Source organism: Chelon labrosus, assembly GCF_963514085.1.
Source record: "Chelon labrosus genome assembly, chromosome: 19".
Classification (NCBI taxonomy): domain Eukaryota; kingdom Metazoa; phylum Chordata; class Actinopteri; order Mugiliformes; family Mugilidae; genus Chelon; species Chelon labrosus.
In genome coordinates, this window is record NC_140352.1 from 7,350,664 (window position 1) to 7,367,197 (window position 16,534).

The window sequence follows — 16,534 nt, forward strand, 5'->3', positions numbered from 1 at the left end:
ATCAAGTAGCGGTAAAGGTGCAAAAACTTGGCCGCAGATGCTCACCAACTGGCCAACGCTGGCAAACGGCTGACTGTCCACTTGTTGTGTCAGAGCCTTTACCAACAACCATGACAAAACTGGACATACAGTATTTAAAATGAGTTGGAAAAAGCTGGCGATCCATCGTCTGTAACCGCTTGTCCTGTAGAAGGTTGCGTGCATCTGGAGCCAATCCCGACTGGCAGTAGGTTACACCTTGGACAGGTTGCCAGTCCGTCATCGACACTCACATGCATGCCTGCGGCCAATTCCGAATCACCTAATTGGTCTAATTGGACTTGGGGAGGAAGCTGCATCCCCTGGAGAAAACCCACACGGGGAAAACGTGCAAACTCCACAAACTCCAAGTATTTTCAGAGGTCTGATTAAGGTTAACATGCACCATCCTGCAGCTGTAAATTCTCACTGGCGTGCCAAATGTGTATTAATGTGCAGCTGAAAATAGTCCCCAACAAACACCGTGAACTCCTGTTTGAGTTATGTTCATTATAAACTACAGTGCCCAGCTGTTTTGCAGCATAACAGAGAGTTGTTAAAAGAAGGAACCAATGGATTTGGAGGTGAAACCCACAGACAGGGTGAGTGTAAAACGTTTGCTGTACTGATCAGCTGCGCAACTGTTTGAACACGCGTGTTCGGCAAAGCCCCAAAATTATGATTAAAACCACCGCCTCTCTGTGCATGCGATTATTATTTCCAAATGTTTTAACCACCGTGCCTGCTGCTTAGCAATTAATTAGGATTCCGGTGACAAGTCCAGAGCTCTTTTACAACTGTCAGACACAAGTTTTGGGAAGCAGCAGCGTGGCTAGGAGAAGATAATGATGATAAGCATCCCAGTCAAAGTGCTGCAGGGATCTGCAGGGGTAGCTAAGTTAAATATGCTAGCTGGCTGATTACATTTAATTCCCCCCGTCTGCCGTGGCGATGAGAACAAATTGGGTTGTTGTGGCTGCTGATAATTCTAATCTCCTGCAGTGTCAGTGGGATATTACAGTAAAACTGGGAGGCACATTGAGATGTCACGTTATGGCTTTGGAAGGACTACATCACGCATAAATGAGATTCTGCTGGGTTCTTTCAACTGAGAAAAAAAAGCTATTAGCGCTTTAGCTCGCCGCCCTATCCCTGCTTTATGATTTGCTTGATTAAGGTCATTTCAATATGACTTTGTAGTGTGTATCCATTACCCTGCCAGCGCGGCAAATTAACAGTCCCCGTCTCTGTCGCTCTCCCACACACACACACATATACACAAACAAATATATCCACCACATGCCACACATACTCAACTCAGCTTGTTCCTGCAGACAGGATCGCAGTCCTTTCAAAGCATGTCCTTGACACCTCCCTCGTGCTCTGTTAGTATAGATAGAGAGGAGGCTCGGTTTTCCCTGCCTGCTCCTCCATACGCACCTCGGGGACAGTCGAGCCCGTCTCGTCCGACACGAAAATCAAACACACAGAAGACAATAAAAGAGCCCGATTCTCCCCAAGGCAAGAGCATGTCCTCAAAGTTTCTGCAGCCGCCTGGCCTAATTGTACAGTGCTTGCCCTGCTGTTTCAACAGTGAGTGATTCGTGGCCCGAAGCGAGGAATCTATCAATGCCAGGTTGAACCCGAGCACCTTGCATTATAACACCTATTGTTACCGAACATAAGAGATACGCCTGCCTTCGCTCGGCTCATGCGTTTAGCGGAGCTCGGCCCCGAACAATTCCAAACAATAACGGTGGTCCCAAACACACATCTATCAAAAAATATCAAAAACACCTAAGGCGGAAATGTATTCAGCGCAGCTCTTTTCCTGGTAACATTTCCACCTGAACAGTACATTCACAGCTACGTTTGCAGGCTTTTTTTTTTTTTATCAGGTTTAATCATTCCTACTGAAATAACAGGTCCCATGGCGGCACCGTAATCGCAGGTGAAGCATCTGCTAAAGTGTTTACCCCGTGAAGGGTAAACTTCTGCCTCACGTTCGTGGGCGACAACAATAAAGGTCGATGCAGAAAAACAAGATAGTGATCTCATTGTGGTCGAGCAGGAGACGAATTTCCAGGAGACGATAAATGCAGGCGCTTGTCTGCAGTGACGTATATTTTATTTTATTTCACCAACCTGTAAAATACACTTCAGCCACAATGAGTGTTTTTTTTTTTTTTACTTTAATGGAATGCATGGCGGTTACGAGCCATATCACGTTTCTGATCGTGCTCAGGACATTTAAATGGAACACGCAGACAAACACCAGATCCAGATAAACCTGAATGAGATGACAACAATATCTCATTTCCTTTTTAGTGTAAAAGCAAAATTCTGGTTTCTTAAAACTGGAATTTACATGAGCACAACATAAAACCAGATTGTAACTGGGATACTCCGTGCAAACATCAATCAAATCCATGGGTTTTAATGAGTGTAGATCTCGCATAAATATTGAGGCCTGTACAGAAATCCTTCAGACTTGCACCTGTTAAATGCTCCCACCTCAAATATGAAGGACAAAAAAATAAGTATACCCTAAAAGAAATAATATAAATGATTATTCATTTCTTCCATTTTAATTTATCTTTTTCCTTTTACTTCGGCTGCTTTAGCCTGGCTCCCAGCATGGCTGCAGGGATTTTAATGACTGAAATACCTTGACATGTTTGGGATGGTCTGCTGATTTTCTGAATTTTAATAAGTTATAAAGTTGTAAAGGTGGAGCTCCTTTAGGATTCCTAGACTTTTCTTTCGGCCACATGGTGAGATTGAATTTGGGATTTTGAGAGAAGTGTTTCGACACTTCCGATTATCGGGATGGATCAATCCAGACCAATACAGACTCGATGATGTTGTCAAAAATAAAATCTGGATTGAACGTCGGGTGCGCCTCCTTGCCAGCCGCGAGCGAAGACGGGGCGCGCATCTATCGTGTGGAGCCTGCAGCAAGGCGTACAGAGGAGCTTCACCGGCGCAGAGACGACTCTCAGGCAGATGCCACTATAAATAATGCATGAACAATAGAGCCAGAAGAAGAACCTTGGAACGGCTAATTATTCAGGCCGACATTTCAGCAACTCACAGAGAAGTTAAAAAAGATTGAACTCGGGCCGTCACTGCTGCTCCCGGTGTGTGTGTGTGTTAACACGCTGATGTAGTAGGCGCAGCCAGACTCCATTATGAAAAGCATTAATCTACATGTACTGTCCTATCACAACAAGAAGGAGCTTCCTCGTACTGCGGCACGAGGGGAGGCAGGAATGAGATTTTGTATTTTTTGGGCAATCTGTGGGCTGTGGAATAGACTTATGAAAAAGCTATTCTGAGCAGCTGTTGAGCTTCCCTCAGTGTTTCCTTTGATTCTTTTTTTATTATTATTTTTTGTGCAAATTCTCAATCTGACAAGGAGAGCTTCTCCACAGGAGAAAGACGTCTTTCCACTCAATTAAGAGTCACCCCCGCTTGTGTTTGGAAGACAACGGGATCTCCTTTCTTTTTCTAAGAGAATCGTAGCCCCAACACAGTGCTCTCCGAAAATAGGTGCATGCCAACAATAAGACAACAACTACTTCTAGATCTCATTAGTGTGCAAAATCCTACCAATGGCTGGTCTGGTAGACGGATCTCCCGATTCACAGGAGTGATAACTATTAGCTCATTTAACTGTTATGGTTTCAACCGGCTCGCCGATCACTCCCTTTAAAACTGGAAATAGGCCTCATTATCATATTTTCTACGACTGCGTGCCGTCTTCTTACTCTAATTTTTCATATCCGTAATTACACTGGCTGTTAGCGGCGGAGCATGAATCCTGTGGGAGGCTAATAAATGGCTGAGGTTGATGAGAGGAGCAGAGAAACCCACAGCTGGTGGTGTGTCTTTGAGCTAAGCGAAGGAGCTTCGTGTTTGCTGTTCATCTGCAGGAGAAAAAAAACACACACACAAAAAAAAAACAAGGTGAACCCGGGGTCTTGCATCCATCAAAGAGTCCTCACTCAGGAGCGGTGTTGACGTAGGATCAGTTTACCGGGTCATTGTCACATACATAATGACTCTAATTCATGGATGGATGAAGGATCGGGTTGCTTATTAGAGCTCAATAAGTGGTCAATTTGTGGCCTACACAGCACATTAGTGGGATAACGTTGGCCGCTATAAGCTGGTCACAGGGAGATGATCTAAATGTTAAAATGTTTATTTAAAAAAAAAAAAAGATCTATTATTGTGTCCTTTGGCCTAAACATTGTATGAGAATAGCTTGTGGTAACTGCTTGTAATTATAAGCTGCGGCCGCATCAAATCCATTAAGCTACTAATGATTTTACCTTCTGTTTTTTTTTTTTAAATCACTATTGTGGCTCTGTCAAACCAATGTCTTACAGTGAATATCCTGTTATTATGAGATATTCTGTAGTACTCTGAGTGCTTGTAAAGGTCCACTACTTAGTTTCAGTCTTCTAAAGAAGAAGAACATACGCTATTGATTGCGAGTAAACATCTTGGCAATAAAATGCATGTATCCATATCAATAAAAGGAAAACATTACACTTAAAATGCATAAAAATTATGTCTGTGTCATCCGACGTTGCTTCCTTTGTAAAGGTGAATGGTTATTTCAGTTTAATACGCCTTTAGCTTTGATTACAGCACATATTCACTATGGCTTTGTTTTGATAAGCTTCTGCAATGTCACAAGATTTATTTCCATCCAGTGTTGCATTCATTTTCCACCAAGATCTTGTATTGATGATGGGAGAGTCTGACCACTGCACAAAGCCTTCTCCAGCACATCCCAAAGATTCTCAATGGGGTTAAGGTCTGGACTCTGTGGTGGCCAATCCATGTGTGAACATGATGTCTCATGCTCCCTGAACCACTCTTTCCCAATCTGAGCCCCATGAATCCTGACACTGTCATCTTGGAATATGCCCGTGAACATCAGGGAAGAAAAAAAATCCATTGATGGAATAAACTGGTCATTCAGTATATTCAGGTAGTCAGCTGACCTCATTCTTTGGGCAACATAATGTTGCTGAACCTAGACCTGAGCAACTGCAGCAACCCCAGATCATAGCACTGCCCCCACAGGCTTGTACAGTAGAACCTAGGCATGATGGGTGCATCACTTCTGCCTCTCTTCTTACCCTGATGTGATGGTTCCCCACTATCCTTCCAGTTTTTAATAATGTGTTGGACAGTTCTTAACCCAGTTTTAGTAGTTTCTTCAATCTCCTTAGATGTTTTCTCTGCTTGATGCATGCCAGTGATTTGACCCTTCTCAAACAGACTAACATCTTTTCCACAACCACAGGACGCGTCTTTAGACATGGTTGTTGAAGAAATGAGAAGCTACTCATTGCATCAGTTGGGGTTAAATAACTTGTCAGCTGAAAGATAATCACCCATGCAGTAATTATCCAATAGGAGGCTCATATCTATTTGCTTAGTTAAATCCAGGTGGTGACTTTTTTTTTTTTGGCCAGGCAGTGTTTAAAGCAGCTTCAAACAAAACACTCTAGATAAAAATATTTAAGGTTTATTCTTAGTAGAGTATAGAGCAGGTAAAGCTGTACATGCACTGATAAAATACCATATTAACAAAGGGAAATTAGTAATAAAAAAGAGTCACTATAACAAACTTTAGGTTATTAGTTTAAATAACGGTGATGAAAAACATTAGGGAAATAGGTTAATAATCTGTCTGTTTAAACATCCTATATATATGTTAAACCTGTCTTCGGTCCATCAACAGTAGGCTTAATTAAATGTAAGGTAATAAAATGTCTGTCTTCATTTATTAAACTATTCACTGAAGTAAAACAAACTGCAATAAAACTGAACTTTTTAGACAAAACGCACAATTTAAAGACATCATCTTAAAGCTAATAGCCAATAATGTACGTAATGCTATCGCCATGCTAACATGTCACAAACACAAACATCTCAGAAATTAAGGTTTTCAGCTGTACCTTATATTTATCCACAAGTATGCTAACACAATATAGTGACAAGGGCAAACACAACATCTTTCAGCATGGCAGCATTATCTTTTTGAGCATATTAGCATCATAATGTTAGCCTTTAGCTTCAAAGCTTTGGCGCCTAAAGCTGTACTTTGTGCTAACATCATGCTAACGTGCATAGCAAACATCTCAAAAATGTTGCTTCTCAGGTGTACATTATATTTTCTTTCGAAATTAGCAAATGTTAGCATGCTAGCACGCTAAAGTGACTTGAGTAAACATATCTATTGTCATGTTAGCATTGTAATTTTAAGCGTTTAAACATGCTAATGATAGCCTTTAGCTAACAGCACTGCTTTGTGTAAATGAAGCCCACAGCCTCACAAAGCTTAGACACACTTAGTTTGACTGTAGATACTTTTGCATAAGATTTTCTAAATTCACAAATTAATCAATTTATTTTTTGGTTTATAACATAACCAATATGTCTTATTTTGTCTGGCCAACTGTCAAAAACCCCAAAAAACGTTTAGTTTACATAAATTGATCACAAGTGAAAAGTTTAAACTATTATTTATACTATTATTCAGAATAATTGCTCTATAATTAGTTTGTCAATCAACTAATATGTGGATAGTACATTTAAAGACATTAGGTTGGGCATTTTGTCACTTTTTTCTGCATTTTTTAAAAGTTATAAATAATATATAGATTTTTTTTGCAGCCGTGCACCTGACTTTTAAACTTTTTTTCTCATGCTCCCTTTTCGCAGACATGGCGTCATGAATATTGAGGGAGTAGATTTAAACACGCTGAGAGGCTTGGGTAAAATTTAAGGAACCACTCATTGTTATCTAATTATTGCATTTATCACTGTCCTAAAATCGAATTAATTTGTAGCCACCAGAAGGGTTTAATGATTACTTGAATTTTGCCTCACCGTGGAGATCTCAGCAACCAAAAAGAAAAAAACGAGGAGCCATTTACCTGAAAAACATGTCGCAATTTTCCCTCATTAAAACCGTAGCTGGCTCTGGAGCAGGTGCAATCCTTAAGCAGCTCTGTGTGGTTGGCTGAAAAGCTGCACGGCTCCTTAATGAGGTCCCTCTCTGCACAGCTCAGAGGGATGGGAGAATCCGGCCGGGAATGAACAGCAGAGTATTGTTCACATGAACGGTGGCCTGAGCTCCCACTGAGCAGATTCACCCCAACGCAGCAGAATGCAAAGTGGGACTCGTGTTGCGACAAATAAACACATCAAGTGGTCAAAGACTTTTTTTTTCCTAATGGATGCAATCAGCTAATTACAGCCATGCTTAGTTTGTGGACCGTGCATTTTTAACCCGCTTTGTGTGGGTGAATTCAGTGAAAAGGTAATCTTCACTGGTTGACTTGATGTCTTGATATTTGCAGCGTGTCATTATTACAGCTTCAGCATTGATGTCTGTCTTAATGGAGCTTGTGTAACACGCTGTGGATTCCACTGGCACCTCCTGCCTCTGCAGCTGTTGCTCTTATTGTTCTTCTTCTCAACATTTCCTCATTATGTCTCCATGTCAGATAATCATATGTACACTGCTGCACACCGGTCCAATTTAAGTTCCAGCCATATCAATCACACTCCCACCACTGTGTTTATAAATCACACATGCTTTAATCATTTAGTTGCTGTATCAATATTCCCGTTTGCTGTCTTCACACCTCCTGTTAGCCAAGATAGCTAGTAAACAAATACAACCCCTTCACATTTCAGATGGTGCAGCTTGCTGCCCGGTACAGCATGGAAATATTCCTATCTGAGCAGAACCAAGAGTCAGTTCGGCTGTATCAGTATCACATCTCCTCATGCTGTGGTTCAGCACATTCCCACCTAGACGGGTGCCTGTATAGACTCATAAGAAGAGGTATGAATAAGCAAGGGTAGCTTTCTTATGCTAGTACACTGACATCCAAAACATTCTGATGGAGGGGGGACCAAATCTATACAAGCACATGTGATCACTTGTGTCTGTATGTTCAAGGGGCATTACCTTTTTTTACAACCTTGATCTTATTTCTGGCATAAAATATGATAGTTTACTCACCCATATAACTTTGGTGTCATTTGGAGTCGTTCGGACGATATTTAGATCTGCGTATATCCATATAGTGGGAGTGACTGGGGCACCAAAACGCAGCCTCTAAATAACGCATTATCTGCCGCGAAACTCGTTCATTTCACCAATATTTTGTTATGATACGCTAGTGCTATTGCCCGCTGAGTAAATGATCGTATTTTATGGCAGAAATAAGGTCCAGGTTGTAAAAAACGGTAATTCTCCTTAAAGTATTTAGCTAGAAGGAGAGGTCTCGACTACATGTCACTGCCAAACACAAACCTACAGGGCAGAATAATGAAGTCAGCACGCAGGTGGCAAAAACTACAGTTCCTAAAATGACCACTTGAGGCTCCAAAAGCGAGTATAGACCCCATGTTAAAATCTCAAACTTTACAGCAGAAATAAACTGGTACAAACACTTAATTTTGGTCGTTATAGGGGAATGAATGTATATAACTCACACGTTTAAAGTTATGCACAATTAGGGGCGTGGGTACTTTAAATGACAGGTGGGTTGCTTGCTCTCTGCCTCTGCGTCACATGTCTGCTTTTTGAATAAGCTGTGGGGGCTCTGACAAGATGGCAGTGCCCGACACTGAGCTTTAAAACTCATGTTCAGAAATCTTATGTGATATGAAAGGGGGTTTGGCTATGTACATACATATACTGTTCACTAAACACACATCTGACTGCATGCACAGTTGTTATTAAAATCTGTCCAACTCGCCAACTTTCACATCTTTTAATCTCCTTAAATCACAGCACCCATTAAATCACCCATTAAAATTTAATGAAGTTGATCAACAGATTCGTTTTGTGCTTTGACATTTAAAACAGTTTCTCAGAATTCAATTGTGCACAAAAGCCCAAACAAATCCACCGAGAGCCCACTGCTTTGATAATGATCAGCTGATTAATGAGTCACAGTTTAAGCACAGTCAAAGCAACTTACAATCAATAATTTGTTTAAGGTCAAATATTTGCAGGTCTTAGCTTCTCAAATTAGAGGATGTGTAAATTCAATATCTTTTGGCTTTAAGCTCAAATTTCACAGGTCTTCTTCACAATGTTCCACAATGTTAACCTAGTAATCAGTTAGTCGCTTTGTTTTTCTTTACCAGCAGGTCCCTTCAATCATCACTTTTTGTCCCTCAAGATGTTTTGAATTCAGAATCCAAATGCAACCAAGATGGACTGAAGATGTATCTCTACCCAAATTCTAAAAGGAAAAAAGAAAATATGATAAAACGTCCGACACTGTGTGTAAAGATGCTGCTTAAGTCCCCCAGAGAGAAGCCCCGTCCCACTCTGTTTAACCCCTCTGTCAGTCAAACACTGATCCAATCAGACAGGTGAGGCGAACCCCACCAAAACAACAGCAAAAATGTTCCAATTTCCACCACAGCACAAATTTGCAATTCAGTTACTAATTCTCCCGGGGGCTCCGGGACCGTCGGACACATTCCTGCACGCCACCAAACGCGGTCAAAGGCTCCTCTCTGGCTGACACTGATAAGACTATCTGTCTGAGGTGATATTTCTCAGCAGTGAGATCAAACAACTGTCCGGTTGTCAAGGTAGAGGCTTGGATCTGAGCGTTGCTAACCAACTCCTCCCCAGGGAGTTCTTGCATCCTGATGCCATGTGTTCTGTCTTTTAGTAGCATGGAGCTGTCAGTAGCAATGTGGAAGACCCAGCATCCAAGCATTCACAGACATAAACCTGGTTGGTTGCTTTACTGTAAAATCATCCCATTCATATATGAGGGTGGACATAATATTTATAAACACCTCTTAGTTTAACACAATTCAACAGCAGCCCTTAAAATGACGACAGAGCTGACTTTAACAACATAACTGAGGTAAGATTTAAAGGACCCCCGTGTATTAATTAGTGACATCTAGTGGTGACGCTGCAGAATGCAACTGACTTAATATCTCACCACACCCCTTTCAAACGCGTAGCTAAAGTCAGTGGTTGGTTTGTCCATCATTCTGGGCTTCTGTAGAAACATGACAGTGTAACATGGCGGACTTCACAGAAGAACTCCAATTTCCAATATGTCTCGTAGCCAGTTGCACCACAAAAAAACTCTTCGCGCAAGCTAGCATAAGATAGCAAACATTAGCGATAGTGTGACATAAACCGCGTTTACATCCAACCCAGTACGCCATTTTTCTCCATCCTCACCAACACTTACATGGAAAATTTACTCTTATCTTGAGCTCTTGAATGTTTGGCGCCACGAACAAATCCTCACTGCTTTGGTACACAGTTTGAACCGAGGTGCTCCTCTAATCGCGCTGTTTCTATCAGTATCTTTGTGGGCAACGGTGCAAGTGACAATGAGCAGAACCGCTCGGTTTAATTAGATTTACAGGAACCTGCGCCGCTTTGATGAATAGCCTTGATTTAACATGCGCATGATTTGTTGGATTAAAAGACTCCCACGTAATTGTTTGATTTAATCTTTAAATGTTTTCACAACAGGACTTCCTGAACATCTACCGTCACTGTGTCACATTTTAGTCATACCAACCATTTGTCACCTGGTTGGTTGAACATCATAAAATGTCCTTGGTTTTTGCAGCATTTAACTATATCTACAATTCATCACTTAAAGAATGCAATCAGGCCTTGACGCTGGGATTTATTCGATTTTAAGTTCATCGGCTCGTTACATCCTTGGTCAGCCGATTATTTTGTACATCATTTACAATTTTAATTGAACCGTGACATCGTGCAATTTGCAAATGTTGGCCTTTTTCTTGAAAATGTTATTGCCAAATCCTTTTTTCTTATTCTCTGTAGACTAATCAAATCATTTCAGCTACAATAAATAAACGCAGGTGTTCAGATGAGGATTCCTACGATGAATTTCTGTCCATTTCTAGTGAATGCCCCCACACTTGCATGACCTGACAGAATAAACGGAGCTCAGACGAGACTAACAAAAGCCTATGCTTGATAATTTATGTCTTTATGATGATTTTGGGAAACACACAACTGATGTCTTGCAGTGTCTCTTCTCCTTTGAACGCCAAGAAACTGATTGTGGACCCTACATTTTATGTGCAGTATGGCAGATCAATAAGCACTGATGAATACAGGGTATGGGAATATACCCAGAGGGAGCTTGGAAACAGCTTTTGAGACTTAATGCCACAGATTTCCTTTGAGTTGCACTGCATTCACTTTCATAAGATGGTCCACAGATAAAAGAGTCAATTTTAACCACGCATATGAATGAATGAAATATCGTGAAGGAGGCACCTTATGCCAAAAACGAAAGATTCATTTATCAATCGTCCATGACGCACGGGTACGCGCACACGCACCACCTGTAATCTTAAGATCTCCCGTACTGTTTCCATCTTTTTAAGTATTTTCTTTTTGGCTTCAAACTGATAAAATCGCGCTTATGTGCACACTTCAGGGTGACAGTTAACTGTGCGCAAAATTAAAAATCCACCTGAGATGCACCGGCACTGACACAACACAACAGCAAAGCTCGCACGGTTTCACACCACACCACACCACTCACGTCTCTGAAGCGATTCCAGTGCTTGATCTTCCGGCTGTACTGGGAGATGGTTGACAGCCATTGCTCGTCTTCCATGAAATTCCCGGCTTTCCCTGCCTCCTTGCCACTTTTCACGTCCACCTGGAGCGAGACGCCCGCCAGCAGACACAGGCAAGCCACGATTCTCACAGCGACCATGTTGCTCGGGCAGTTTGGGTCCGGGATGTATCCTCCTGTTCCTGTTCCTGCTGCTGCTGCTGCTGTCCTCTAGCCAGTGATCCACAAACAAGACTGCTGCTGCTGCTGCTGCTGCCTCAACAGACTGAATGGAAATCAGAGAGAGGGAGAGGGAGGAGAGAGAGAGAGAGAGAGGGAGAAGGAGAGTTAAAGGAGATATTAGATCATGCACTAATCATTTATTCCTCCCAAATTGATTTATGTTTTTCTTCTGTTTCTCTGTTTTCTTTTTATCAGCCCACGCACGCACACACAAACACAAACACACACTCAGAAATCCCGACAGTCACACTGCAAATGAATCATACAAGTGGAACAGATGCTCATTGTTGTCCTGATGATCAGTCACATTTAATTCGTTGTGTTCAAATGTTTTGTTTTGTTTTGTTTTTGTTCCAGGGAGGGGTGGAGAAAAGTGCCGCTTCTTGTTTAATATTTTACGCCTTCAAGGCTGAATTGAGCTCTGAAGGGAGGGGAGGAGGGCAGGAGGGGAGGGGGCGACTCAGTGTAAGATGAAGTGTATCAGGAAAATTGCTGCTATCGAGTTAATACAATAAGGAATCCGAACCCCCGGGTTGCTATAACGGTCGCTCTGAGACTCCCAAGAGGCCCGAGGGCAAATGAGGCTCAATTTGGCTGAAGATTAGCCAAATGTCCTCCTTCATTTGTTCATTAGAAGCCCAGAAAGAGAGAGTGACTCATCAGAGGTGTATTACGGCAAAGTACGACTCTTCCTGAGACGTACAAGGACTTAGAAATAATCTAAGAGGTGTGCAGACTGTATCGAGGAGCAATGGGTTTCATTTTGTAAATTTGGTTATTTTCTAGAGTCGACGAATAGCTTGTACTGTTTCCTAATGCCGGAGAAGATGTTTTCAAGGATCTTGCACAAGGCGTTGGGTAAAGTTAGGTTTTAGCTAACGTCAGAGGTCGTACCGTAGCCTGACGTGGACCTCCCCTGAAATGTTTTGAAGCGCAATTACAGAACAGTGTCGACACACAAGTGCATAAGTAGGCTGGGCAACTTTGGACTGTGCCAAGTTAGCAGCTTCTCTAAATTTCCGGTACCTATGCTAAGCTAAGCTAAGCTAAGCTAAGCTGCTACAGGCTGCATAATTAATGGACAGACTCAAGGGTGGCATATTTTTATAATACTGTTTCTTAATATTATATTGAGATCCTGATGATCAGACAGGGATCCATCTAGGACAGTGCACATACATAAACAGGCATAACATTATGACCACTTTCCTAATATTGTGTAGGTCTCCCTTGTGCCTCCAAAACAGTTGTGACTCATCAGGGAAATGGACATGGGCCTTCTGAGGGTGTCCTGTGGTGTCTGGCAACAGGATGTTGTTAGTGGGACGGGCCTTTGAGGGGAGGAGCCTCTGTGGATCATCCCACAGATACTTGATCAGTTTGGGATCTAGTGAATTGGGAGGCCAGGTCAACACCTTGTGCTGTTCTTCATGTTTTTTTGAGTTGTTCCTAAAGTGTTTTTGTGTGTGTCCTGCTGGGGATGGCTGCTGCCATCAAGGAGTGTCATTGCTATGGGGTGGGGGTGCCTGGTCTGGTCGAAGTGGGTGCCAGGTCGAAAAGTTTCCCAGCAGAACACTGAATTGACACAAGATGGTCAATGTTATTCACCTCTCCTGTCAGTGGTCATAATGTTATGCTTGATTGGTGTATACAAGTGGTGACTGCCTTATCTTGATGAAATCTTTCATATTGTCATGGAAGATATGTTAATTTCTCTAAAAGGAGTAGGAAAGCTAATCATTTCACTGATGTGAAGTTATAACTTGCTATCACTTTTAACTTGGCATTAAATGAAAACTGCAGGTTTCATTCAGGATTTGTGCAAATCAGCATGACAAGTCGATTTGATAATGAAACCTTGAGACTACAAAGCAAAACAGTTTGTCTTTGTCCCGAACAATGATTCTCTGCACAAAATAATGTCGTAGAAATGCAGGGGTGGACGGAATGGGTTTGAAAATGTGTTACACTCTCTCCACAGTCTATTACCCTGAGCTCGGCTGTACCTGCACATCATTTTAAGTCTGCCCACGTTATTCCTGCTGCTTCTTAAACTCTCCGTGCCCCCTCTCTCTCGCTTCCTCCCCTCTGTATTTCATCCCCGTGAAGATAAACTTAATCCAGCCCTCTGCTCAGATTCATTTAAGTTTAAGGTTACCAACACTCGGCTGAGGCTGAGTAGCCGGGGGCAGGATCACATTTCTGTGATGCTGCTTAGCTCGCCGAACTGACTCCGACATTGCCTCGGTTGACGTGGCAGTCGCGAGGCTCTGCAGAGCTCCAGAACTGTGAAGCAAGGGCAACGGGAGAAACGTCCCACAGCGACAGCCAGCTGTGCACGTCAGGAGGTGCTGGACAGGATGTGTTAATCAAGAGGTCCTCATTAGTCACGTCATGGTTCAGGATGAATGTGCGGTAGATTAATGGTCGTGCAGCTGAACTGGGTCACTTAGAAGCATTTAAGGACCGTGTTCTGCTTTGCACCATTAGCTTTTAAAGATTTTTTTTTGGAGAGAGTTGAGCTGTTAGTGGCGAAGATAAAGTCTCCAGAGGGAATCGTACATGTGCAAGAACAGCAAAAGCAAATAGAAAGCATGTTGATGAGACTCTCTGAGCTGTTCATCACTTCAGATAGTATGTTTCAGGGCCTCAGGGGACGGAGCGGGTGGCTGCTTCATCAGTGTCTGAAGTGGCAGCACAGTGACCAGGAGTGTATTTTTACCCATTAATACTGAAACCTCAGAAAGCTCTTTTCATCAAATTAAAGATTTCAGCTGTAACAACGGTGCCGCCAAAGGACAATCCTGATGATGAATAACCTCAGATTCTGTGAAACTTGAGCCACATTTCGACACATATATATATATCAGTGTGTTGCTTAAACTCAGGTGTCGTGCTCCTGTGAGGCTCCGACGGTGAGTAAACGTGCATTTGTTAAAATGATGAGACGCTCAGATTTTCTTGCCAACGGGTGCAGTAAATCTAAGATTCATCTTAGGAGAGAAAGTGCAAAGTTTCAGCTTTTTATTTGCTTCCAGTGCAGACTTTCTTTCCCCAGCTAGGCCTGTAAAAGATTTAAGTGTTTGTGTGGACGACCGGTGCATCAAACAGTACGACTGCTTCCTGTTTGTTTGTTTTATTTAATTGGGACATTCTGGTTAGAACAGTTTCATATTTACAGTACAAAGGCACTAGATAAATTGTCCAATCCCTGATCCAGAACTCGTGTAACGTGTTGATCCCCTTCAGATTTGTTCTGCTGCAGGTCAACGACAAGAAACGTCTTCAGCAAAGGGGATGCTATGGGTTGAGGGGAAGGGGCCTCTGTGGATCATCCCACAGATGCTTGATCAGTTTGGGATCTAGTGAATTTGGAGGCCAGGTCAACACCTTGTGCTGTTCTTCATGTTTTTTCTTTTGTTTTTGAATTGTTCCTAAAGCATTTTTATGTGTGTGCCTGTGTCAGGCTGTATCCTGCTGGGGATGGCTGCTGCCATCAAGGAGTGTCATGGCTATGGGGTGGGGGTGCCTGGTCTGGTCTAGGTGGGTGCTACATATCTAAGTAACATCCACATGAATGAATGCCAGGTCCAAAAGTTTCCCAGCAGGACATTGTCACAAGATGGTTGATGTTATTTACTTCTCCTGTCAGAGGTCATAATGTTGTGGCTGATCAGTGTATGTGAGAAGTTAACTCATAACAAAAAAATATACTCATGGCGCGTCTTCACCTAAAACTCTTTGAGAAGTGGATAAAGTATTCAAACATGGTCGTGAAAAAGATTTTGCATCTGAATAAATCGCTGCAGGTTTGATCCATATTAATCTATAAATCATGTTTCACTTATTTCACCCCAACACCGTGACCGTTTCCGCAGATTTTCCGCTTCGATCCGCAGCCGACGACCTCCGTTGCGGCTCATTCCCTCCCCCCTCCCTCTTCCCCCGCTTCCTGTCCGTCTTGACGCTTTCCAGACCAATAGAGCCTGAGCTGTTATTCATGTAAGTGAACACCAGCTTGTGCAGATGCATCAATCACGGCTACTCTTGTTGCCACCTTCTGCCACCATTTTTCAAGGGTGTAGGAAGACTCCCGCCGATTGATCGACCGCTTCTGCAACTTGTAGTAACAACCAATAGCGAGAACTACACCAGGCTGAATCACTGAACGAGTCAGAGATGTGGAACCCAGCAGCCTGGCTTCATCTGACAGCTATTTTAATCATAATTCCTGATTTTACAACCTTTGAGCAAACACAATTCACACTGAAGTTAATGCTTTTCAGTGTGGGAACATATTGCCACGATATACACTACCTAAAAAAAGCATCAAGTCTATTAAACTTCTGAGATATTGATCTGGTCAGGTCAGTAGCAGACGGGGTTGTTAATCAGTTTCAGCTGCTTTGGTGTTAATGAAATTAACAGGTGCACTAGAGGGGAAACAATGAAACAAGCCCCAAAACAGGAATGGCCACTGACATTTTCCCCTCCTTGTTTTTTCACTAGTTTCACATTAGGCTAAGGTCAGTGTCACTACTGGTAGCATGAGGCGAAACCTGGACCCTACAGAGATTGCACAGGCAGTCCAAGTTCTCCAGGATTCATTCATTCTTCTGTAACTGCTTGTCCTCTGAAGG

General features: G+C 42.4%; 1 protein-coding gene across 1 annotated transcript in view; it reads right to left on the reverse strand.

Annotated features, from left to right (window-relative positions):
* LOC311504941 (testican-2) overlaps positions 1 to 11,813 on the reverse strand; it is a gene marked incomplete at its 5' end in the record, with an annotated part of 43,461 nt that extends 31,648 nt beyond the window's left edge. The window contains one exon of the mRNA XM_084568295.1: positions 11,637 to 11,813. Within this exon, the coding sequence (XP_084424421.1) occupies positions 11,637 to 11,813 (177 nt within the window). The remainder of the gene's footprint in view (positions 1 to 11,636) is intronic.
* Between the last annotated feature and the right edge of the window lie 4,721 nt (positions 11,814 to 16,534).